Source organism: Paroedura picta, chromosome 9 (genome assembly GCF_049243985.1).
Source record: "Paroedura picta isolate Pp20150507F chromosome 9, Ppicta_v3.0, whole genome shotgun sequence".
Lineage (NCBI taxonomy): Eukaryota > Metazoa > Chordata > Lepidosauria > Squamata > Gekkonidae > Paroedura > Paroedura picta.
Genome location: NC_135377.1, coordinates 20235599 through 20261214, shown reverse-complemented (window position 1 = coordinate 20261214; position 25616 = coordinate 20235599). Strand labels below are relative to the sequence as shown.

General features: G+C 40.9%; 1 protein-coding gene across 1 annotated transcript in view; it reads left to right on the top strand.

Moving 5' to 3' along the window:
* Positions 1 to 916: 916 nt before the first annotated feature.
* Positions 917 to 25616, top strand: part of SPAG1 (sperm associated antigen 1) — a 37861-nt gene continuing 13161 nt past the window's right edge. Inside the window, exons 1-13 of the mRNA XM_077351798.1 lie at positions 917 to 1075; positions 3605 to 3746; positions 4585 to 4744; positions 7193 to 7315; positions 7947 to 8011; positions 9648 to 9760; positions 10677 to 10782; positions 13114 to 13244; positions 14718 to 14824; positions 18143 to 18305; positions 19946 to 20365; positions 20709 to 20808; positions 23567 to 23719. Of these exons, the coding sequence (XP_077207913.1) occupies positions 3607 to 3746; positions 4585 to 4744; positions 7193 to 7315; positions 7947 to 8011; positions 9648 to 9760; positions 10677 to 10782; positions 13114 to 13244; positions 14718 to 14824; positions 18143 to 18305; positions 19946 to 20365; positions 20709 to 20808; positions 23567 to 23719 (1781 nt within the window). The 5' untranslated portion in view covers positions 917 to 1075; positions 3605 to 3606. The remainder of the gene's footprint in view (positions 1076 to 3604; positions 3747 to 4584; positions 4745 to 7192; positions 7316 to 7946; positions 8012 to 9647; positions 9761 to 10676; positions 10783 to 13113; positions 13245 to 14717; positions 14825 to 18142; positions 18306 to 19945; positions 20366 to 20708; positions 20809 to 23566; positions 23720 to 25616) is intronic.

The window sequence follows — 25616 nt, the reverse complement described above, 5'->3', positions numbered from 1 at the left end:
ATATTCAGTTTGAGTGCCTAGAAGTATCATAACATAGTATTTCTCTAAGTCTATAGCTTCACCAAACACAGTGTAAGCTTGTACAGACGTGGTTTGCTATAAAGGAACTGCAGTAAAATCCCAATTTTATCTTGTGCATGGCTTCAGCTTTATTCAGTCTCAAAATCATTTATTCCATCAATAACCTGCCTTTTTTCTGGTGTGGCCCCAGCAGCCACCCCTTGCGGTCCTCGATAGTTTCCCATTCATGCCTAGTTTCTGTCGGTGGCTCGAAGCATCTCACTTTCCACGCGTGCACATTGAAGTCTGACTCTCCTGCTTGATGCTGTCTAGAGCAGCCTTTCTCAACTTTCTTTCAACTGAGAAACCCCTAAAACAGGGGTAGTCAACCTGTGGTCCTCCAGAGGTCCATGGACTACAATTCCCATGAGCCCCTGCCAGCAAATGCTGGCAGGGGCTCATGGGAATTGTAGTCCGTGGACCTCTGGCGGACCACAGGTTGACAACCCCTGCCCTAAAACATTCTTCAGGCTTTGAGAAACCCCATCATTGGCCACTTGGGGAGTAGGGGCAGATCAACATCAATGCGCAGCATGCCCACGAAAGCTCACGCCTTGCATAAATCTTGGTTGGTCTGAAAGGTGCCCTTGGGACTCGAATTTTCTAGGATGGAGAGAACGACGGACGGAGATGGGCATGAAGGCAGCAACACACCTATATTCTTTCCAAAGGCCTCCATTAACGGGAACCGCCCCCCCCCCCCCCGACCAGGGCATGAAGGGGAGGGGGGGAAGCGTCAAGCACACAATGAAACTTTCTCCCCCCCCCCAACTCTAATATGGGTGCGGGAATCGCCCAAGCGTCGTTTTAGCGGACTGCGCATGTGCAAGCGCCCCGAGTTACTATAGCAACCGAGCGGCGGCCCAGCGGCAGCTTCTCGGGTTCTGTTGGAAGCGGGTCGGGGCGCGGCCTGGCAGGAGCGGGCCCTTTGCGTTCCCCCAGATCGGCGTCCAGTCGGGCTCCGGCCACAGAAAGGAGCCGTCGCTGCTGCCCGAGTCCCACGGAGCAAGCAGAGGTGAGCCCGTTGGCTGCCCCGTTCCCGGGTCTCTCAGAGCTCCCTCTTGGCCCAAGGTTCGAGTCCGGTGGCCCCGTTCAGCCCAACACGGATTGATTCAAGGCGTGTGCATGCACACTTCCCCCGACACTCGTGTGCGTGCACGCGGAAGCGCACGCCTGGAATCAATCTGTGTTGGTCTGGACTCAAAGTTTGTGGCTAGCCATTTGAACCGATTCCCCTTAACTACCCTCTTTTCCCAAAGGCCTGCCAGTTCTGATACTCAAAAATCCACTCTTCTGTTTCCCGAATCTGCTTTTCCCCCTCTATTTGTAAAGGATTTCTGCTCCTGAAATAAGCCAGTAGGGTTCGGGAGGGAACTGGAGCTTCCAGCGATTTAGGGTTGCCAGCTCTGGGCTGGGAAACACCTGGAGATTTTGGGGGTGGGGAGTGGGGGGGGATTTCAGTGGAGAATAATGCTACAGAGTCCAGTCCACCCCCCGAAGCTGCCATTTTCTTCAGGAGGTCTGATTGCTATGGTCTGGAGATATATATGCATATTTTATTTGATTTATAGACTGCCACTCTTGGCCCGGCTGGCTTGAAACGATTTAAAATAAGGTATAAAAATGACATTAAAACCCAATACAATTTAAACAATACAATTGATGGTGGCAGCAGTCAACGTAACTCCCCTGCAGACCCTGGACTCTTCTGCTCACAGTTGTTGTGTCCCGCTGTATGACCTCGGGGATGTTAGCCTGAGGGGGGGGGGGTACAGGTCACAAAAAGGAGGAAGGGAAGAAGATATAATTCCAGGGGATTCCCAAGCCCCATCTGGGGACTGGCATCCCTACTCTCTAGGCATACTCCCCCCTTGTATCACTAATACATTTAAATTATTTGCACTCTTGAGTGGATTTATATAGGGATCTCCCTGCAAGGTACATATCTGCACTCACATATTTACATAGTCTCCACTACCACAGTACATTCCATCTGCTTATTTGCATAACAAAAGTTAGGTTTCCCTACTCTTGGCATAGCTTCCATGTTTGCTATGGAGCCTATCTAAAGTTTCCGAAAGGATTCTTGAAGTAATTTATGAGACAGTCAAAATGGTAGGTGATACTCTGACATGTCATCAGGTGTTGGCCATAAAAACTTAACCAATCCTAAGATCCAATGTTGACTATTGGAAATCAAATTAATAGAGATTAAGAATTCAGAAAATATTATAGTTTATAGAATTATTGAGTCAAAAAGACCAAATCCGCCAGTGAAGGATAAGGCTGTTTTCAGAATTCTGCAAGTCATGATGTACAGTCCAGAAGATACACTTTAGACTTGCATTAGTCTGGCCTTTTCCTAATAATATTAGCATTGCATGCTCGCCATCATTACTAGTAATAATAAACGGGTGGTCTATGGAATGTTGCAATACCAGGTTGTTTACAAATGGAGTCTCTCCAGTTATGTGTAAAAATAGGATACTATAAATTAAAGGAACCCCCTACACACTCCTAAAATATTTTAACAAGCCCTAAATAATGTTCCAGAGACATAGAATACCAAGAGATGAGGGGAGGGGAATTGACCTGATCATAGAGTTCAGATATTCCAGGCAGGGGAGGTTGGTGGGTGTATCAAATTGTTTCCCTTTCTCACAATTCTTGTTGCATGTTACCTTGTAATCCTTACAACAGCCAAGAAAAGTAAGAGATATTACCCTTGATAATGCATATAGAGTGGAGTATTGAATGGAACTTCAGTTTGTTTGGGGTTAGATGATTGTAATACAGATCTCTTAAATACGGTACAGTATGTTTTATGTATCTGTTTCCTTGTATATCTCTTCAACTTAAGGAGAACTTATTGTATTCTCCCCCCTCTCCCAAGATAGGAGGTGCAAGGAAATCAGCTGCTGAAGGAGATGGGGGCTATGGAAGAGAACCGTCTCTTGGAAGCGAACTGTCTCTTGGAAGCGGTTAATTCTAGTCCTTGCCTAGTTGGCATCCATCTTAAAAATGAGGGCAAAGTGTAAAAATCCCTTTAAGTTTTGAGAGCTGAACAAAGATGGAAGATTTTGAAATATTCTCTCGGACTGGTCACATATGTTGAAAATGAAAGCAAAGCAGTAGCCACCGTTTTGTGGTGTTTTGTGAGTCTGAGCCTGATCTCGAATACCTTCTAGATTCCCAGGAACTACTATGTACGCAATAGTACCGACCTACCTAGCAATAGTTGCTAAATGTTGAAAAAGTTGCTGCTGTAACTTATTTTAGCCTGAAGAGGGCGTCTATTCTGACATCATTCTTTGTCTTGCAACTTGTCATTTTAAAGACAGAATGGAATAAATCTTTATGTGGAGAAGTGATAGAAATTTTAATGTTACAATTTGCTATCCAGAAGGCTGAAGTATTGATGAATTTTTCACTGTGGTGGCAAAAAATGACAAGGTTGTGGCTATAGCATCCCATAAATATATGAAACAACGTATTTTAATAGCACTAGAAAAATCTGATGTAAAATTATGCTTTACATTTCTAGTTATGAGTGCTGAGGAAGTTTCATATTTACTGGACCAAGGAACAACAAAAACATATCAAATTCCCATTGAACATCTAGACTACAAATTCATTGAAAAATGCACTGATGTTAAACATTTGGAAAAAATTCTGAGGATATTACGGTAAACATTTAAAATATTTTTTTGAAATTATTTTGCTTAACAAGGATTAAGGTAATAGGATCATAGAATTGGAAAGGGGCCATACAGGCTATCTAGTCAAACCCCTTGTTCAGTGCAGGGTCAATCTAAAGCAGCCATTCTCAATCTCCGTAACGCCGCAACCCCAGCTGTGGTGGCGGCATGCACACGTACGTGTGGGGGACACGTGCAAGTGCACAACTATCTGGAAGAGGCGTGGAGGTGGCCAGTGTCATAGCTCCGCCACTGCTGCCCACTGCTGCCTGCCGCCCGCTGCCCACCACCGCCAACCTCTCCTGGCGACCCCGCGGAAGAGACCAGGCAAGGACCCCAAGGTTGAGAACCACTGGTCTAAAGCATATATGATATCTGTCCAGCTGCTGCTTAAAGACTGCCAGTGGGCAGAGCTCACTACCTCCTTAGGCACTCTGACTGAAAATTTTATTTCTCCTATCTAGCCAGTAGTGTAGTTTAAACCCATTACAGCGGGTCTGATCCTCTATTGCCAACAGGAACCATTCCGTGCCCTCCTCCAAGTGCCAAGTTAAAGTATTGGAATTATTTTCACTTAAATATTTGAAAGGTTGTCACTAGGAAGAAAGCAATCATGTAGATGTAAAACATGCTTTGGACATTAGAAGCCAACAGATCATCTCTCATTTCATAGCTTTTGCCATACAGCTAAATTTTTTCCCCAGTGGATTGTATTTCTGAAAAGTAAGACATTAGTGCAGGTATTACTATTTGTACTCTAAAAACATGAAACACTGATATGTATATGCTCAGATCATTCAGTGATGTGACATGTCTTTATTTCAAGGTCTGGTGAGGAAGGCTATTATCCTGATCTTACATTATTTTGTGAAAAACACATAGCATCTTTGGCTCCAAACAGTAAAGCTCTTCGAAAAGAGAAACCAGCAGCTACTGCTTCTGATTTTACTGCTGAGGAATGGGAAAAAATAAATGATGAAATGAAGGTATTTTATAGTTACATCCTATACTGTGTTAAAATGATAATTTAGCATCTGGTTAGATACCCCAGTGAATCCTGTCCTCATCTTCCCTTTCTGCGTAAAATCCTTTATTTAATTTTTTTTCTTTATTGCTCCACAGCATAAAGCTGTTAAGGCATTTTATAATGTATTTTATTTAAAATTTATTATACAACAATACAACATTGGTTCACTGTTGCCAACGCCTTCTCTTGTAAGTCATAGATGGGGTAGTGCAAAACCAGACCCTTATAGTGCAAATCCTAAGCAGATTTGTAGCCTTCTAAATGCACTGAAATCAGAAAGTGGAGTTAGCAGTTCCACAGTGCAGACAGATCAAACTGTTTGTTATTGAGTCCTGTTATTCTATTGCAGTGTTTGATACTGTTGTTATTGAATACTGTTGTTTATTACACAATTTGACATAAGTTTTTTACTGTTACATAAGTTCTATACTAAATGTTTATTGTATTGTACCTTATGAGAGTTTATTATGTAAAGCCGAAAGGGAGGGCGGTATATAAATGTAATAAATAAATAAATATTATATTATATTAGCAAGCAGCAGTTTGGTCAGGATTGTGGACTAGATTAAAAATTCAAGACAAAGAATAGTAAAACTTGAATCAGCAGACCTTGATTAAGGTTTACACAATTATTTATGGTTAAAGAAATTAACCAAAATGATCATAACACAACAAAGGAATCATATAAATAAGAGATGAACTTTTGAGAAGATGGTTTATATGCTGAAACATTTTGAATCCTCAAGATTCTCTGCTCATGTCCCCAACAGAACGTTTTCATGATAAGAGTATGAGAAATAAAAACTTTTTTTACTGTATGGCAATATGGGAAATGCTCAGGGAAAACTCAGGAATCAACATTCATTGGCTACTATATGAGTCAATTTCAAGATTAAAGAAGATCATCAACACAGGCGGAGCTCTAAAACAGATGACTGAGTTCAAACAGCTGATTACTAAAACAAAAGATCACTTATTACAATAGATATACAAGTTATTACTTCAGTTTGAAAGAGAAGAAGAACATGATTAAATGGGTGCAGATATTTAGAGAGCAACTACCTTTATGTCAGTGGAAATTTTATGGGGAAAAAAGTTCACAGCCCATCAGATGTTAACAGAAAATTGGTATAATACGTTTTTCAGATGGTACATTACTCCAAAAGATATTGAGAAAATATATTAAAAATATAAAGGAAAATGTTGGAAATTTCAAGAAATAGATGGACGCTTTTACTGTACATGGTAGACTTGTAAAAATGCACAAAAATATCGGAAGGATAAACATGGGAAAATGCAGAAAGCTAGGAATATCCTTTTAGGAATATTGTCTAACAAACTACCAAAAGTATTGGAAGAGATATTCAGATACATGGTGGCAGTGGCTAGAATCGTTTATGAAATGGAAAACAGGCTCCTGTCCAAACTTAGAACGGGAAAATAAACTTACCAACTATGTAGTAATGGTGAAATTAACAACCTGCTTGAGAAACAGAACAATTCTGAAATTTAAGGAGAGAATGTTTATTATGCAAGAAAAAGACAAACTTAGAATACAAAACAGTTTTAAAACTATATAAATATATTGTGACACTTATAAATGTATTAAGAAGTGTATTCTGAGCAGAAATATCCTCTACCTACTTATTATGAGATATATTACATATTTTCAGTACTCTGATGTGTTACTAATTGTTAAAAGCTACACTGAGGAGATAGAGGTGGCAAAAATATAATATATAATAACACTGAATATATAATAAAGATGAAATCAATAATCATGTAAAACATATTAGTTATGGCATTGGAAATTTAAAATGTTGAATATAAATGTATCCCATTAGAAGTATTATTGTATTTTATGGATAGTGTTTTTAAAATTATAATGAAGGGGTATCGGTTAGAAATGCTTTTTGTTTCATACATCCTTTGTTAAAAATATATACACATATATAGTTATGATATGCGGCCCCTTTTTAATTTCTGTATCCCTTTTATATTCATAGTAGACCCAGCAACAGGAAGTTAATGTAGTTTGCATAAACATTGCATTCATCATAGCATCAGCTTGGTTCTTAAGTATCATGGAGGGGCAGGTCAATAAATGTATTATTTTTAGTAGTGTGTTGATAGAATCTGCCTATGTTGTCATTTTCTGTCTTGGGTCCTTGCAGCTGAAATATACTGAAGCTTGTGTTTTCATAACTTTGACCAATACATTTTTAAAATATCACTATACAGATCAGATAATTTAGTTGGACGGAGAAATGATATTTTCCCCTTTGCATCCAGCATTTTTTCAGCAATTAAAAGTTTTAGAATCATAGACCCATATTAAAAATAAAGGTTACTGGGAAAGTATGTGCTTCACATTTTGAAATGCAGTAATATTGCCTGCATGTTTCAGAACTGGATTACAGATATGAAAGAAGAGGAATATAAAATGCAGTATGCTACTGAAGTATTCAGAGACAACCTGGAAAACATGCCACCAGTTCGCCATTCAAATAACTGTGGGCCTACTATCCAGGTGTGACTTTGCTTCTATACTAACTATTTAATATATATTTTATTCTACCTAATAAATAGACACTTGTTGTTTCTTGCATTTTTCTTTGCTAGGATTTTTACTATTGAAATATTTGCAAATGATATATTGAAACAAAAAGGACCATATTTAGAACATATTTTTATGAAAGGAATTTGGCAACTTTTGCTCTTCAATAGTTTGTTCAAGATCAAGATTTCTCTCAGCTGATTCTGCTGAAGCAGGGGAGTGTTCCTGTGATTGACATATGGACCAGGCAATCAGCATTGTGTACAGCACAGTTTTTTAATCTGGGCAATAACATCATGATTGACATAAAGGTTTGCCAATCAGTATGTGCAAATCTGGTTTCTCCTGTAAAAGAACACTGTTCCCCAAGCCCAGTTCTTAGAAGAAACCCAGTGCATGCTGTTCCACCGTGGGCTTATTGAAGAAAACTGGAATATCGGAAAACATCTGAAGCTAGTTCTAATCCATGTATTCTTGTTCAACACAGGATCCCACTCTAGCATTTCCCCCTCTCTTTTTAGAATTTGTTGTAACAGTTTGTTTCTCAGATGAGTTTTTTAATATTTAAAATGTTTGTAGAAACAGCAACTGTTTATTTTTGTAGGGCAAAGCTTCAGAAAAGAGAAAAATGAAGAAAAACATACCAAGGGACTACAGAGAGTGGGACAAGTACGTCAGATACCATTAACTAATTTCTGAAAGTCAGTTATAGGCCCATTAGGTAGATAGTTTTTAAAACTATTATGTTTATTATAATATTTATTTTCTGTAGCGGAAAAATTAGGCATCACAACTTTAGCATTTTTTTGTCAATAGTTAAAGCTCAGTTCACTGCTGTTTATGATCTGGTGAGCACCGTAGAACCAAACTCACAGAGTACCTCAGATCTATGGTTTTAGGATAAGCTGTCACACTTTCAGCTGCCGAGCATCATCCTGATGAGACTAACTCAGGGGTAGTCAAACTGTGGCCCTCCAGATGTCAATGGACTACAATTCCCATGACCCCTTGCCAGGAAATGTTGGCAGGGGCTCATGGGAATTGCAGTCCATGGACATCTGGAGGGCTGCAGTTTCACTACCCCTGGACTAACATATATGAATCCTGAATAGGCATAGTGCTTGTAGAATTCAGGGTTATGTAGCTATTCTGAATAAATTATGGGTGTAATTCTGGCTCAACCACAAATTCTGAATCAAACCACAAACTTCCTTACAAACTGATGAAATGTCCACAGCGGACTAAATGCTTCCATTGGGCAGTTTAGCTGAAAATTGGAGTACCACCTGCAGTGTTCTCCCCCCCCCCCCCAAGCTTTTATACCTGGACAGGGTTTCCTGAATGGGTGGGAGTTAATTAATGTTTTTAAATTTTTAAAATTTGTTAAATATATATTGGGTGATATAACCTTATATGGCCACGTCAGCCAATGATGGTCCTGGAGGAGGTGGGAAGGAGAGGGACCTGGGTAGATGTGTGCACAGCTAAGCTTCCCAACCATATTCTGTACCATCATATCACTTCTGGAGTTTCTCAAAGCCTGAAGAATGTTTCAGGGGTTTCTCAATGGTAAAAGAGTTCTGCACAGTGCTGTTTGGCAACTATTGCTCTCCAGGGGTTGGTTCAAACCACATCTGTGCTGAGGTTTTCAGCAGGAATGCAGGATAAACATGTTTTCTGGGGCACATCAGGTTTGCTACACTTGTAAAGGTAAAGCCATATTATAGTCCTATGAAGTAGTGTAGTCTTATGCAGTAACTGCATAGGATTTCTGTTGTTTTTAGAGCATTCAGGTCTAATGAAGAAAAAAAACTCTGCCCCCCCCCCCCAAAACAAGAACAACAGATCCTCATTATTCTGAATGTACTTGGTTGACCAGTCATACTTTTTCATTTTAACCTCTTCTGATGGTTGTTCTGAGGATAAAACACAGGTTGTGTGCCACCTTGAATTCCTTGGAGGAAGGGCAGGATAAAAATATGATGGGTAGATATGAGAGAACAAGCCAGGAAGTCTTCAGGCTCATGCACTCCTTCCTGCCTCCGTTTGCTCGCAAAGTGTAGGTTGAAGGTACTTGAATCTGGCAGTTTGCTGTCTTATGAATCAAGATGACACAGTAGCTTCAAATCCTGATTTGAAGGGGGGGGGAGAAATCACATTTTGCTAGTTTCTGCTGTTGCAGTTAGCTCCCATCTAGGAAGTGTTCAATCTTTCAATGGTATGTAGGTTTGTTCATACACTTAAACTGTGTTCTAGTAAGCTGAAGTTATAATGGCATCTGGAAGATTTCATTCTTCAATTTAAGGTTCGACGTGGAGAAGGAGTGTTCCAGAATTGAGGAATGCCATGAAGAAGAGAAATCTGAAGCCTGCTTTGATGTTAACAGATGTTTACCCAAAAGTAACATAGATACAACAGGTACCTGTGAATGATCGCTTAGTACTATAGTTACTGCTTGTTGTCTCTCATTAAAAAAGAGAGAGAAGGAATCCTGTTTTCAGAAATAGGATAGATTGGTGAACGATAAAATAATGACAGTTTTGTACAGGCTTGGCTTATCTGCATTGTACTTCTTGAGTTCCATGGTTTCCTATGTAAATCCAGGGGCTTGGGTTCACTAGATTTCAGAAATTCCTTTCCCTCACCTGTTCCAGAGGGACCATGAGGGAGCAGCTTTTCAAGAAGTGCAGGGGCTGAGGCCATTGTTCACATGCTTTCTGAGCCAAATATTTTACCCTGTTTTGCCAACACACAATGAACAGAATGTCTTAACATCTAAGAGTGAAGTATAAAAAAATGCATCTTGTGTTGTGTACTTTTTTACTTGCTAGGGAAAGCTGAAGAGATCAGTAATGCAACTAGCAAGCATTTAGCACGGATATTTTTAAAACCCCATACAAACAGTATATCATTTAAAGGAGAGCAAAACCATATAAACAGTCAGCTAAACATAAAAAAGCGGCCTTGTACTGAGTCAGTCTATTGATCTATCTTGTCATGCTCTGGCTATGCTGACTGGCGGTCTGGCGGTAGTTTCCAAGCTGTCAGGCCTTCCAACTGGAAATGATTTAAGCTGGAGATGCCAGAGATAGAACTGTTGCCTTTCTGCATGCAAAGCATGTTTTTTTACGACTGAGGTCTGGCCTCTTGCTTAAAGCTAGGGCTTGCTGCTCACATTAGAGCAAAGAAGGAAGGAAGCTCTTGCCAGTGTAGGAGAGACCTGTTTCAGCTTTCCCTCTATAGCAACCTAAACAGAATGGCACCAGTGATATGTCCAGATATTGTGGTCTGGCTGGTACATTTTACTCTTTCAGTGTTTACTGGCTATTTCCAGGGATGACCAGAAAAGAGAAGAATTTTATTGCTAATCGTGAAAAGGAGAAAGGCAATGAAGCATTTGTCACAGGTGACTATAAAGAAGCAGTTGCCTACTACGTTCGGTGAGTGGACACTACTTGAGCCTTTGTTTTCCATTGGGATGGCATTTGTTATCTTATTTTTCATGGAACGTTGTTGACCGAATGGAATAAGCTGAATTTCAAAATGGTGTTCAGTTTCCAAGTTGGGAGCTCTTGTTGCATCCGCGTAACTCTGATACAACCTCTGCACTTCACAGTCTCTTAACACCAGCTGCTCAGTAGTTTAAGGGCTGTGAGTGCAGGTTGCCATCCTGCATATAAGCTGTTTACTGCATGGAAATTGAATCAGTCTAATTGTGTGTGTAATATTTTGGTACAGCAAGAGCAGCAATCTGTTTGAGATGGGAATATTGATATGCAGCTTTAAAGTGATTATTTCCATTTCAAAGAAGTAACATGTGCCGAGGAAACTAATAAAATATTTTTCTTTTAAATTGTACAAATCGATTTGTGCTGTTATAGGTGTATGGCCATTTATTCAATATGCAGGGGTTTTTTTGAAAAAAAGAATTATGGTGTTTTACTTTCACAACAGCCTTGTGATGTAGGTTAGGCTATCCAGACAATAGCTTCTTAGAAGCTTGAAGTAATATGATTTATTTTGACATATATTGTTCTAGCCTGTGGACGAGGGAGCTAATTAGATTTTTAGACCGCCCTCCAGCTCAGAGCAGTGTACAAAGTTGTGCGGAAAATAAATAATTAGAATGATAAACTTAAATTTAAAATTAATTAAACATAAGTATCAAACAGGTTAAAAATGGCAACAGCAATTCCTCCATTGCAGATTTAGTGCAGTATCCCCAAGAAAGGTCAGGCTAGCCTAGGAGTAAATGGGTGACTGGATGTGTGGACAAATGGAATTAGTAGATGAGTAGATATTAATTTGGGCCCCAACCAAAAGCCTGGCAAAAGAGCTGCATATTGCAGGCCATCTCCGACAGGGCCTGGATGTGTACTAGGAGCTCACTCCACCAGCTAGGGAGCAGGATGGAAAATGTCCTGGCCATGGTTGAGGCCAAATGTATCTCTCTAGGGCCAGGGGCCACAAGCTGGTTGGTATTCAAAGAATGGAACATTCTTTGGGGGGGTATAGATAGGGAGATGTTTAAATGTACACATGTCTCCTCCTTGTAAAGTCTCATGATGAAAATCCTGTCTGTGGTAAAAAGAACATAAACAGCTCCCTACCCACCTAGTCAGATGGGTCTTGCAGCACTTCAGAGAGTGATTCTCAGGTCTATCTAATGTTTATCACTAGCTAAGGATGTGAATTTGCCAAATCCAAGACTAGCTCTTTAGCTTTGCCACCACAGTAATACTTGAGACATCTTGAGAGCAAGCCTAAGCTGTTATACTGGGAGTAAATACCCATTACTCACTGAGGCTTACTCTCAGGAAAAGGTTGATAGGATTTCAATCCTTGTTAATTTTATCTGCATTTTTTCTTCCAGCAGAAGCTGTTTCCTACCAGTATCAGTTTATTCCAGGATCCTCTCCCAAGATTCCATCCTCCCTGTTAGGCATAGTGAATCATATATACCAGGATACATATATCAGTGTTTTTGTATACATATACAGCAAGAAATAAATTATAAATCTAAGCCAGCAATTCCTGGAGGAGTATATAATTATAGAAAGAAGTGTAGAGATGAGTTTCAGGGTATACAGCTGCAAGAGTCCTGAGAATGACGGAATTCCCCATCCCTCTTCTAAAACTATAGTTTGGGTTATTCTCTAAACTGCTGTGTATTAGGGTTTTTAAAAGGATGAGATCTTTTGTTAATGTTCTTCGGACTCATATTTGAAATTGCATTACTAATATCTCATTTTTGTAACAGACCAGGAGATAACTACATATTATACAGAAATAGGAGAGCCCTGCATGCCTTTTTTTTTTTTGGGGGGGGGGGTGCAAATGTTTAAAGATAAACAGCTGGGAGAGAGGGATGTAGGAATTTGTAGCACAAAAATAGTGTGAGCAATGTTTGACATTCTCCCTAGCTCCTCCTTCCCAAATCACTTCCTATCCAAGCTAATTCAAAACTTGTGTTAGCAGGGGAAAACACACATTATGTAACTTGGCAGGAAAGGAACTCAGTTTGTGAGCTGGAGGGATCATTGGGAGAAGAGAAATTACTTTTAGTGAAATAATGAAGCATTCCCCTGTTCCTTTTATGTTCCAAAGGACCCCCTCCCAAAGTTGCTTTTCCTTAATAATAAAAAATCTAGGACCCTTTTATACATTGTTCCATATTCTGTACAGTTAGCTCATCGGCGATCTTTGAAACATGAGCTTACTGAAGTTCATGTGTTAATTTCACACTGCCTAATAGGTTTCCTGTTTTGTAGGAGCATATCCGCATGCCCCAGTGTGGCAGCTTACAATAACAAAGCTCAGGCAGAAATAAAACTTCAGAACTGGCAGGCTGCACTTCAGGATTGTGAGACTGTATTAAAAATGGACCCTGGAAATCTAAAAGGTAAAATGAGATACTTATTTCTGAAAATATAGTTCTGGCACCATCCATTTAATATGAATGGAATGTAACTGACAAAGTGCTTCCATTTAAATGCTTTATGGAATGCACCTCATCTTAAAAGCTAGTGATTCAGGACGTGTAACATATATATCTTCAAAATATATATCTTCAAAGTTCAAAAGAATCAAACATACTGTGGAACAGTGAGTCCCAAAAGTATATGTTCTGCCTTAATTACAGTGGGGAACAACTTGTTCACAAGACACCGATTAAGTACTGTTGCTAAGGGCTTCCCTACACATGTCTTTGTTGTTGAAGAAAGCTTGTGGCAGCCTAGTGCTCGTGTTGTATCAACAGACACTTGGAATTTCCTCCACTACTCACCTACACTCACTGCAGAAAATCATTCCTCTTAACTTCATGTAGGGTCTGAGATATGAGCAAGCTATGAAAAGATGGAGAACTCACTCCTGAGAGCAAAAGAGATCTCCTTCTGGTTAGAAAAAAACACCCCATGTGTGTGCAGGTACTTTCAGTCTTGGCATGTGAGGACTCTTCTAGAAAGTTCCCTCATGGCTAGACAATACGTTTTCATGAGGAAGAGGAGGAGAAAGTAAAACAGGCTAGTTACATAGACGTTTGATCTCTTTCCTCTTGTCCTCCCATGCGCATGAGCTCGGTCACTTGCTCTCATTTCTCCCCACTCTCCCAGGACAGATGATGTTGTAAGTCACATAACAAAAAGCTCTTTTCAAATCTTCACGTGCATCATGCACTTATATATAAAAAACATTATATATATCTGTGCAGCTATAATTACATTTGAGCCTCTTGTGGCGCAGAGTGGTAAGGCAGCAGACATGCAGTCTGAAAGCTCTGCCCATGAGGCTGGGAGTTCAATCCCAGCAGCCGGCTCAAGGTTGACTCAGCCTTCCATCCTTCTGAGGTCGGTAAAATGAGTACCCAGCTTGTTGGGGGGTAAACGGTAATGACTGGGGAAGGCACTGGCAAACCACCCCGTATTGAGTGCCATGAAAATACTAGAGGGCATCACCCCAAGGGTCAGACATGACCCGGTGCTTGCCCAGGGGATACCTTTACCTTTAATTACATATATTTTAGTGGGTTATACTTCAGCACACCAACTTCTTCACAGGTAGAAGTTGCATTTTTTTGACACTTGGGCCAAAGAAAATTGCCTGCCTCTGTGCTATAAGCTTAGTGAAATCATGATGTTACTAAAATGTAAGCTTTCCCCCCTTTTCTCTGTCCTATGAAGATTCTGTTTCATATCAAATGAGATTTTTTTTAACAGCTCTTTAAGTTATTATGTATCCTTGCAGTAGAGAATTTGAACTAATGATCATAAAACACCCTGTTTTGCAATTCTGTTGTATAGATTGCTGTGGAGGATTTATGACGTACTATATAACTGAATCATAACTACATTAATGCCCCCTCTCTTTATTGCAGCTCTTATGCGCCGTGCCACTGTATACAAGAATCTTAAGAATTACAGGGCAGCTGCAGAAGATTTGCGAAAAGTATTGCATGCTGAGCCCCAAAATACTATAGCAAAAGTAAGCATCAAGAATCTTTGGGGCCAGGTATCCGCAGCCAGTTGGAGGTGGTGGAGAGTAAGGCTCTTTTGGGGGTATAGGTAGGAAGGCGGTCTCTCAAATACACTGGGCCTAAACTGCGTAGGACCTTAAAGGTGATTACCAGAACCTTAAGGTTAATCCGGAATTCAACTGGGAGCCAGCCAAGTTGCTGGAGTACTGGCTGAATGTGGGATCTCCATGGTGTTTTAGTGAGAATCCTGGCTGCAGCATTCTGCACCAGCTGTAGTTTCCGGATCAAGGATAAGGGTAGGCCTGCGTAGAGCGAGTTGCAGAAGTCCAGTCTAGAGTTGACTGTCGCATGAATCACTGTGGCTAGGTGCTCTGGGTCCAGGTAGGGCACTAGTAGCTTGGCTTAGCTGGTAGAATGCCAGCCGTGCTACCTTTGTGACCTGGGCTTCCATTGTGAGGGAAGCATCCAGGATCATGCCCAGGTTCCTGGTGGAGTGCATTGCTATGAGCTGCACACTGTCCAGGCTGGGCAGACGCGCTTCCTCCCATGGACCCTTCTTACCCAACCACAGGACCTCCGTCTTTGTAGGGTTGAGCTTCAGGCGACTATTTGATCCATTTTGTCACTTCTTCCAGACATCTGGCTAAGGGTTCTGGGGGAGAGTCAGGGTGGTCATCCATTAGGAGGAAGAGCTGGGTGTCATCCGCATATTGGTGGCAACCCAGCCCAAACCTCCGTACCAGCTGAGCCAGAGGGTGCATAAAGATATTAAATAGGATAGGAGAGAGGACTGCTCCTTGTGGGACTCCACATGTGAGCTGGTGTTGGTTAGATACTCTCTCTTCTATTGTTACCCTCTGTCCGTGGCCCTGGAGGAAGGAATTCAGCCATTTAAGGGCACTTCCTTGTATTCCGGTGTCGGCTAGGCGGTGAGCTAGAAGTTCATGATCTACTGTGTCAAATGCTGCTGACAGGTCTAATAGTATGAGCAGTGCTGACCTGCCTCGGTCTAGCTGGCGTTGGAGGTTGTCCATCAGGGCGACTAGCGCTGTCTCTACCCCATGTCCGGACCAGAAGCCCGACTGAAATGGGTCAAGGGCTGAAGTTTCTTCTAGGAATGCTGACATTTGGTCCCCAGCAGCAGCCCTTTCAACCAACTTCTCCAGAAATGCTAGGTGCGAAACGGGGCGATAGTGGTCAGGCTCCTGTGAGGCCAGAGATGGTTTCTTGAGCAACAGGCGTACCACTGCCTCTTTTAAACCCTCCAGGAATTCTCCTGTTGAGAGGGAGAGGTTAATTATTTCCCAGAGAGGTGCTCCTATTCTTATGTCTATTGTTTTTAGGAGCCATGATGGGCATGGATCTAGTGAGCAAGTGGTTGGCCTTGTTGCTGCTAGCATCCTGTCCCCTTCAGTTAGTGAGAGTCGTCTGAAGTGACTCATTGTTCTCTCCAAAGATGGCCAAGGGGCCTCTAATTCACTTTCTGTGTCTACTCCCAGCTCTGTAAAGTAGTGGAGGCTTTGTTAATAATTGACCTGGCATTGCACAGCATCTGTGTTGGAGGTGGGTTGTTCGCCTTTGCCTCCACCCTAGTGGCTTGAGAGATGGGGTGGAGATTAGAAGGGGTTCGAGCATGGTCATACCTCAAGCCCCTTCTATTGTCCAGCCTCCTCCCACCGCTGTCTCTGCCTCTTCCCCTTATTATTGGGATCCCTGACCCCCTTTGGTCCCCCTCTGATGTTGTCGTGCCCTCTGTTCCACTCAGTGTTTGGGAGCTATCCATGTTTAATAATGTGCTTCCTCCCTGGGTTGACAACTGATAGCATTCTAGGGTTTTTAGCCCTGGTTCTAAATCTTATTTGGTTGCTTTCAGGTAGGTTCCAGAGCGATGGCCCCGATTGCCTTACTGCATTTCAGGGTTATCCAGTTTGGGGTTAATTTGATGATTATTACATTTTAATTGGCTCCCATTCGGGGGAGGACACTTTTTTGGTTGGATTTCAAGTGTCTCCTTCCCTTGTCCCTTTTTTTCTTTCTCCTTGTTAGATTGGCTTTTTTCCCTCCCTCTCTCTTCTTTCCACTCTTTGTTGTTATTTGAAAGGTATTTTTTTGACTTCCCAGTTTATTCCTTTCTATTCCCTCCTCTTGCGGTGTTGTTGTTATATTCCTGCTTTAATTTTTTGGCCGTTAGAGGTTCCCGCTTAATTTTTCATCCTTTGTTTAACTCCCTCCTCTCCAATGAAAGTCTTATCTCTCCCCAATTAATTCCAATCAGTTCAGTTCCCCCCAATCAATTTCAATAAGTCAATCTTCTCCTTCCCCCCAATTAATTTCAACAGATTGATTTCTCTAATCAGTTTTATAAGTTAATTACTCTTTCCCCCCCCATTGAGTTAGTTAATCTTTTCTTTCCCCCAATTAATTCCATCAGATAAGTTCCCCCAATCAATTTATCAGTTTGTTCCCCTCCCCTAATCAATTTTGAACAGTTCAGTTCCCTTCTACCCAATTGATTGTCTTTCCTCAATTTATTTTGAGGAAGAAGAGAGGGCAATCCATTCTTCATTGCAGTTTATTTTTCTCCTGTACGTTTTCCAGTTCTTGACCATGAGATGGAGCTGAAAATATTCTGAGTAAATCATAGATTTAGGCAATGATATTATGAACGGAGATTTGTGTCATGGTTCTTAGATCCAATTTGAACCCTATCTGAGTACAATAAACGTAGGATTTTTTTTTCTTGCCATGTATTACTTTACACCAGTATTTTTCAACCTTTTGACCATGGAGGACCCCCAGAAATATTCTCTAGATGTAGAGGACCCCCAGAAGTGATGTCAGCTGGCCAAACCCCTGGAAGTCATCACCCAGCTACTCCTACCAGAAGTGATGTCAAAAGACCATTCCCATATCACAGGAAGTGAGGTTGCCCACCCCACCCCACCTACATTTTTCACACATAACTATAGATGCCAACCTCCAAGTTGGATCTGGTAGTCTCAGTGAAGTACAAACTGATCTCCTTTGCTTCATCACCAGAACAATACCTGCACTTTGGGCTTACTGGCTAACGGTGGGAGCTCATATACAACAATATACCATTCTGTACCATGGCCTACATAGTCTCGGGAGAGAGATGATCCTTGTCCAATTCTTTACTGTTCTAGTTTATCAGATTTAAAAATCAAAGCCCTGTAAGACCTTCTTCTAATGGTGGAGTCTTCTCCTAGAGCAAGATGCCTTGTGCTGGGAATAGGCTCTGCCTCAGCAAAAGACTCTGCATTGTACATTACATTTTTTACAGAAAATATTTTCTTGTGCTGCAGAACAATCTCTCAGATATTGAGGAGACCCTGAAAGATGTAGAACCAAAATCTCAGACACAGCTCAAAGGAAAAAGAATTCTTATTCGGGACATAGAAGAATCCGAAAGCATTGAAGAACAAGGAGAAAATGGTGTAGAACATGAAAATGGAAGTGGAGATAAAAGTAATATTAACTTTGAATTGCTTTCGTTGGATCATGGAGCTGGCATCACGCAAGAGGGGCTGGAGCACCTGTCATATGAGGAGAGGTTGAGGGGTCTGGGACTTTTCAGTTTAGCAATAGATAACTAAAGGGGATGTGGTATATGTTTCTAAAATTTTGCATGAGATAAAGAGAGTGGACAGATAGAACTTTTTCACCCTCTCCCAATATACTACAACTCAAGAGCAGTAGATTCATGATGGGCATTATCAGCAGATATTAGCCATAGTGTCTAAAGCAAACCTGTACCTTCAGAGTCAGTACAGTTCTGAATATCAGTGCCAGGAGGCAACCTCAGGGGAAGGCCTTAGCCTCTATGCCCTGTTGTTGTTGAACCTCCAGAATAGTTTGACCACTGTGGTTGATTCCATACAGTGACAGGTGCTCTGATTCACATTCTTCACTATAACCTTCCTATGTCTTCATGGGCCCTCTGACTCTCACCATCAGCTATTTGGGGAGTAAAGGATAATCATAGGGGCTAGGGGGAAGTGAAAGGGTAGAATGTCTGCCTTAGTGCTTATGGAATTTAATCCATAATTTAATCCATAATAAATACAGTTTGTTATTTGCGCATCTTTGCTCTTTCCTCACAAGGCCCTTTGTGGTCTGGGACCCACATATCTGAAGGACTGCCTGTTGCCTTATGTCCCCCATAGGTCCTTGCCTTCTGTGGGTAAATATTTGCCCTTGGGTAAATCCCAGCCCTCGGGAGGTATGCCTGGCCTCGAGCAGAGCCTTTTTGGTCCTGGCCCCAACCTGATGGAAGCAATCATGTTAACATTTTAGTGGGTGACTTTATAGAAGAAGGATATAAATTATCTGTGCTTGGTTAGTCCAAAAACTTATTTTGCATGCTGGGCTAGGAGCTGGGAGAACCAGGTTCAAATCCCCACTCTTGATGAGGAAGCTCATTGTGTGCCCTTGGGCCAGTCACATAGCCTAACCTACCTCACAGGGGTGTCATAAAGATAAATGGAGGAGCGGAGAAAGTCCCCAGGGTGGGGGGGGGGGAAGTTGGGATATAAGAGAAATAAATAAATTTTAGAAACTGCTGAGAATCTTTAATATGTTTAGATCTAAACGATAAGCTTTTAAAAAGCTAGTTCCTTCAGTAGACTCTAAACAATAAACTTTAAAAGTATGTATCCACCTGTATTGTTGTACAGTACATAGGCGTTTCAAAACATTTTTCAATATTTTTAGACTGCTAATAGTAAACATTTAACCTGGCTTGGCGTGTAGTTGTGATTTGCTGTCTTACAAATAGTCATGAACTAGCCCTTTAAGGTGAGCATGCAGCATTTAAAAGGTTAATTTGAAGGAGCTTAGTATACCATTTAGAACAGGGTACTGTAAATTATTAAAAGGGGAAACTGATTTGACATCATTACATTCAGGCTGTAGCATATTGTTTATATTTAATATTTTATGCTTGCCTTCTGAGAATGCACATTTGTTTGGTGGCAAGCGACTTTCAATAAAAGCTAGGCTGCCTTCAGAATCTGCAGGCAGATTCTTCTAGTCCTCCCCTCTGTTGTTTTGACAATAGTTCCTTCTGATGATGCAGACTCTAACCTAGCCGATTAACTTCCTTATAGAAACTGCTGTGCTAGTGGGAGGGCAGATCACAAGTGAGAAGACTGAAATGGGGAATGCGCAAAAGAAGTTCCCTGGCAAAGGAGATGGCTGTAAATCAGACTGCAAGGAAGCCCAGAAGAACAGAGATCCTCCTGAAGCAAGCATGAAAAAAGGCACACCTGAAAAAGGAACAGCTAAAGTTTTGCAGGACTGTGGGAGTGAAGCAAATGGCTATTTAAACACTGGTACAAATAATAGCGAAGACAGTAATTCTAAACTGAAGGATGTAGAGTCTTCCTTGGTGGGAGAAAGCAGATCCACTCTGCTCCCCCCTGTTGCAGCAGCACTGAAAGCTGAAGGAAATGCGTTGTTTAAGAATGGACAGTTTGGAGAGGCTATTCTCAAGTATTCCGAGGCCATTGAAAATGTCAGCAGTTCAGGTGAGTCCTAAATCCCTCAGAGCAATTGCATGGCAACTTTAAAGGGTCATTTGGGAGTGTACATTAGTTTCAGATTTGTTCCTGAAATGTATAAGCAGTGGTGAAAAATTATTTCAGATGTGTTGGTGAAGTAGAACAGATTTTTTGTGTAGAATTCATAGGAATGTGGTTGCATATTAAAATATAATACATTTATAGGTTGCTGGAGGAAACAAAAGGTCCTTGCAGCTTTGCTTCATCAGCAGAACTGCATTACTGCAGTGCAACCCAAAGAAAGCTTTTTAAAAATACTAACATCATGTGACTTCAGTAATTTATTTTTTTTAATTCTGTATAATTTTAGGGATTCAGAGTCCAGAAGATATAAGTATATTGTATTCAAACAGAGCAGCATGTTATCTAAAAGAAGGCAACTGTGTTGACTGCATTCAGGACTGTGACAGGTAAATCGCACTCTTCCTGCAGGGAAGCATCATTCCCCATAATTATAGTGGTGTTTTAACTCTTTTTCATAATTTAAATAGCTTGGAAGGTATTATGTGTTTTGTAAGACTATGTTGAAAATCACTTCCTGCGTAAGGAAAGGAGGAGGACAGCTCATATTTCTCCAGTTTACGTAAACACCTACAGAGGGGTTGAATGTAAAATTTAAGTAGGCTCTTTAAACAACCAGGGACCAGGTTTTATAGATATTTTTGCATGAACTTTCCTTTGATAGCAGAAGTTGTTTGTGATTGGAATATTTACAAGTAGTTTCATCATAACTGAGACACAGTTTCAAAGTTACATTGCAGTCCTTCCCAGAAATTGAGACAAACACTGGTATCGAGTGGGCATCGAGTGAAATAAAGTAGTACTTTCAGTCCCATTTCTCTAGAATGTGCTGTTTTAAGTTTGGCACTTCAAAAAATGTCTTCTGTTAATTATTTTCTAACTGGTCTCTAAGTTGGTCTTCAAGATATTGAGATGTATGGTAAAGCCATATCTTTGCAGCCCTTGTTTTCCTAATTGTAAAAATAACTGGATAGTAGGTTCTCGGGGCCTTAGATTAACACGTGAGAATGCTAAACCTTCGTCTGAATTAAGACTCTGTGAAATATTCTCCATAGTTAGTTGATGACTCCTTATGATGAGCCTTCAAGGACAATAGTTGTCTTAGACAACTGCTTAGCTAGTTGGTTCCAGAGAACTAAATATTCAAAATACACAGGAGTATTTGTTGTTGTTGTTGTACCATCTTCTGTTTTGGTTTAGAAAAGCTGCCTGGTTTTTCAATTACAAAGAACACTTAATCAAGATGAATGGACAGGTAGTTTAATAGTCTTTGGAAGTAAGACAAAATTTGGATTGGTCTTTGGGACTCAGGACTAAATCAGGAAAGGGTAGGGGGAATAATGATCATCTGGAATGATCACTGTACTGTTTGTCAGATTCTTGCTAGCATTACCTGTCTGAAGCTTTCAGGATAAAAAAAGCAGCAGATTTAGCTGAATATATGTTCGGTCGCTTTAGAGCGTGAGCATTTCATAATTGTGCTTTTTTTTTCTTGTACATTGAAACATTCTGGTTTTCATTTTCTTTCTACTTTGACACTTAAAAAGCCTGTCAATAAAATTTATTTTTCTTCAACTCATTTGTTCCCCACCCTTCTCCCCAGTGGGGACCCAGAGTGGCTTAGCTGTCCTCCTCCCCTCCATTTTATCTTTACAAACAAACCTGTGAGGTCTGAAAGAGGGTGACTGGCCCATGGTCACACAGCAAGCTTCCATGACTTGAGGGGGGATTCAAACCTGATCAGACACTCTTAACCAGGGGTAGTCATACTGTGGCCCTCCAGATGTCCATGGACTACAATTCCCATGATTCTGCATTCGCTGGCAGGGGCTCATGGGAATTGTAGTCCATGGACATCTGGAGGGCCGCAGTTTGACTACCCCTGCTCTTAACCATCACACTACACTGGCTCTCAAAATGGCTTTTCCATTGTTCCTCCCTCTTAATTCCCACAACAACCTGTGAGGGTAGGTTAGACAGGGAAATTGTGACAAGCCCAACGTCACCTGGCAGGCTTCCATGGTCCAGCAAGGAAATCAAACTCGGTCATCCCCAAGCCTGGTCCAGCACTCTGATTGGTTAGCCACCCTAAATCTGAAGTGTGTTTGGACACATGATTTGCAGAGTGCCGCTAGTTGCTGTTATGAGAGACAGTGGAGCTGCCAGCAGGAAAACTCCCTGTCCCTGGGGTCCACCTGTTATGGAGAACCTGGAAGAGCAGAATAAGGAATGCATGGAATTCTGTACTCCTTTGAGAGGCATTCAACCACATGAGAATCTCTATTCTCATCTGAGACAAGTTAACTTTTTAAATTGTGAGGATAAACTGGCTTGGCGGGGACAGTGTTTGGTGACAACTTTGAAGAATGTGGTCTGTACAGGAAGTGTTCAGGACTGAGGTGTGCATTCCTTCAATATGACTAACTAAGTAAACATTATGACTGGCATTGTATAAATTATGTAAAGTGAGCAAATTTTCAGATATTCTTTAATCTGCATAATTTATACAGGAATTGGGTTGTCTTCTTTATATCCTTAAGTGCTTAGAATTCTCAGAATGCTAGACATTAATATAAAGTTTTAGTTATTCAAAGTGAATTGGCAGGAATAGAGTTTCTCACGTATTGGGATACTTAACAGTGGGAATTTAGAAGTCCCCTGGGATTTCTATATGCCTTGAAGCAGGACAATGCATTTTGGAATACCAGTTACCAATAAATGGTTTTCAGTTGAGGCAACTAATAGCCATTATCAGCTAGATAGATTGTCATATGTGTCAAATATTCTGCAGATACAATGACTGTACTCAAAGGTACACAGAGGTAGTGAATAAGCATTAATCCTCTATAGTACTGCTCTGTTACTAAGTATCACTTGGTTTAAATCTGTTCCCTGGCCGTCTGGCTAATAGGCTTTTCAGAATACCGCCTGGATACAAGGGGCATGTAACAATAATAGTCCACATGAATAAACCAATTCCGTTTTCCTCCCTCCAGATTTATTTTAAGATAGATCTGTGATAAAATATGAGATATACCATGTACATGTTTATAACTATGCTGTTAGGGTCAAAATGTTTTTGTTTTTCTGTGCCAGCTGCCTTCTTAAGCCTTGTTCTACTAATAGGTTCTGGCCATTTTTCTTTAGAGCACTGGAACTTCATCCATATTCTCTCAAACCACTTCTGCGTCGAGCAATGGCTTACGAGACCATGGAACGATATAGGCAGGCATACGTGGATTACAAGATATTATTGCAAATAGACAGTGGGATCCAGGCAGCTAAGGACAGTGTTAACAGGTAAGTATTTCTAAAAAATATAAGGCAGTAATGTAACATTCTCTTTTGTGGAATGCCCATCTAAGCATTTTATTACTTGTACAGATAATGTTTGGATTATTTGTAGAATACAATCTTTGCTGTCTGATTAGTAAATGTAGTTACGATACTTGGAATAGTTGTATTTGTACAATTTCTAGCATTTGGTTGACACTGAACAAATATCTGATATAAGAAAACTGCTGCTGTATTCCACTGACTCTGGAGAAGTGGTTTATGCAGTCTTGATGTTTGTTATTGCAAAATGACCTTGCATTCTTTTTAACATATGAATATATTATTTTTCAAGATGCTAAACCTGCTCATGAGCATTTTCAGGTTTCTTTAGAGTATTTTACTCAAGAATGAAGTGAACTGTGAATCAGACTTGTACGGGATTAGTTGTACCAGGCATACTAGGCCTGATTTCAATTCACTGTTCCATGTCAGAAATTGCAGGCTGTGTGGTGGGGACATTATCTTACTGATAGAACATCAGTGCTATTTACATAAGAATAGAAAGAATTTCTAATTAATTTGAATTTAATGGTAATATTCTGTGGGACTTGCTTCCTTATTAAATTGCTAATCCTTATAGCAAGATACTGTTTTGTTACCAGGAAGTTAGAAGAGACCACAATTAGTATGAACAATTGCAGTAGCGGTTGTAGTACCAACAGCTTGCTAACTCCCCCAAAATCAGTCCACATAATCCAGGCAGCAGTGCACCATAAGCACAGAGCTGGTGGGATGTGAAATGAGAAAGTGCAGTTTTATACAGAAAACCACTCCCAATAACCTAAGGTAGAAAGCTGAGCGACATACAGTGAGAAAGATCTGTTTCCTGGGCTATGTCCAGATGCTGGGTTGGATCCTGCCTAGCACCAGGAGAAGTGTGGATCTTTACTGGTGCTGAAAATGAATTCCTGGGACTTTGATATCTGCATGATTTAATGGGATGGGGAGGCTGCAGTGAAGAGGAATAAGGAGGGGAAATTGCCTTTCTGCCTATTCTGGCAGTGGAACTCTGCTGTTAATATGCACAGATTCCACATCTCCAGGGACATACGTTCTGGGAAGGATGGCAAGAGGGGGACATGAGAAAGATCCACTTTCCTTTCTTAGTTGGTAGCTGGATTCAACCCATTCATTTTAAATTTAAGATTTCCTTATTCTTGCTGTCCTTGCCAATGATAAATGCTTTTGTCACAAGCTCCAAGCATGGCTGCCACACAACATCTGCTTGTTTTCCCAGTGGCCCCTATGCCTTTGGTTCAGGTTTATGAAGGAGCCAGAGTCTTTGGGCTTATTGAGGAAGCTGAATATCTGTGCTGTGAGCAAAGCTTTTGACAATAATTTAATACAGTTTTATTTTCCAAATAAGCCAATATCATATATGGTGCAAGATGAGTGTTCAAGACAGGCTGTCTGTGATTGACTGTGCCATTTTAAGCGCTGCTGTACCGAAGACCAAAGATCTGTGTAACATGCTTACCTGCCAGCAGTGAAAACTTTTTATTAACTTTGTCCCAATATTTTTTCATTTAGATATTTCTGTCCCTTTTTATGTCCCCCGTGGGGACCCAAAGCAGCTTGTAGTATCATTCTTCCCACCTCCATTTTACGCTCACAACAAGAACCCTGTGAGGTAGGTTAGGCAGACAGCGAGTCTGCGTGGTTAAGCAGGGATTTGAAGTTGAGTCCCCCAGATTCCAGTCTGACATGGTAGCCGGTACAACATATGGGTACCCCGAGCCAATATTTCATTGAGCCACCTGTGCAACTGACTTGAATTAATTCTCTACTCCTATCAGCAAAGGGGTCATGTCCGTTAAAAACTGGATGTTATTAAACTCTTATCAAGATGAATGGAGAATAG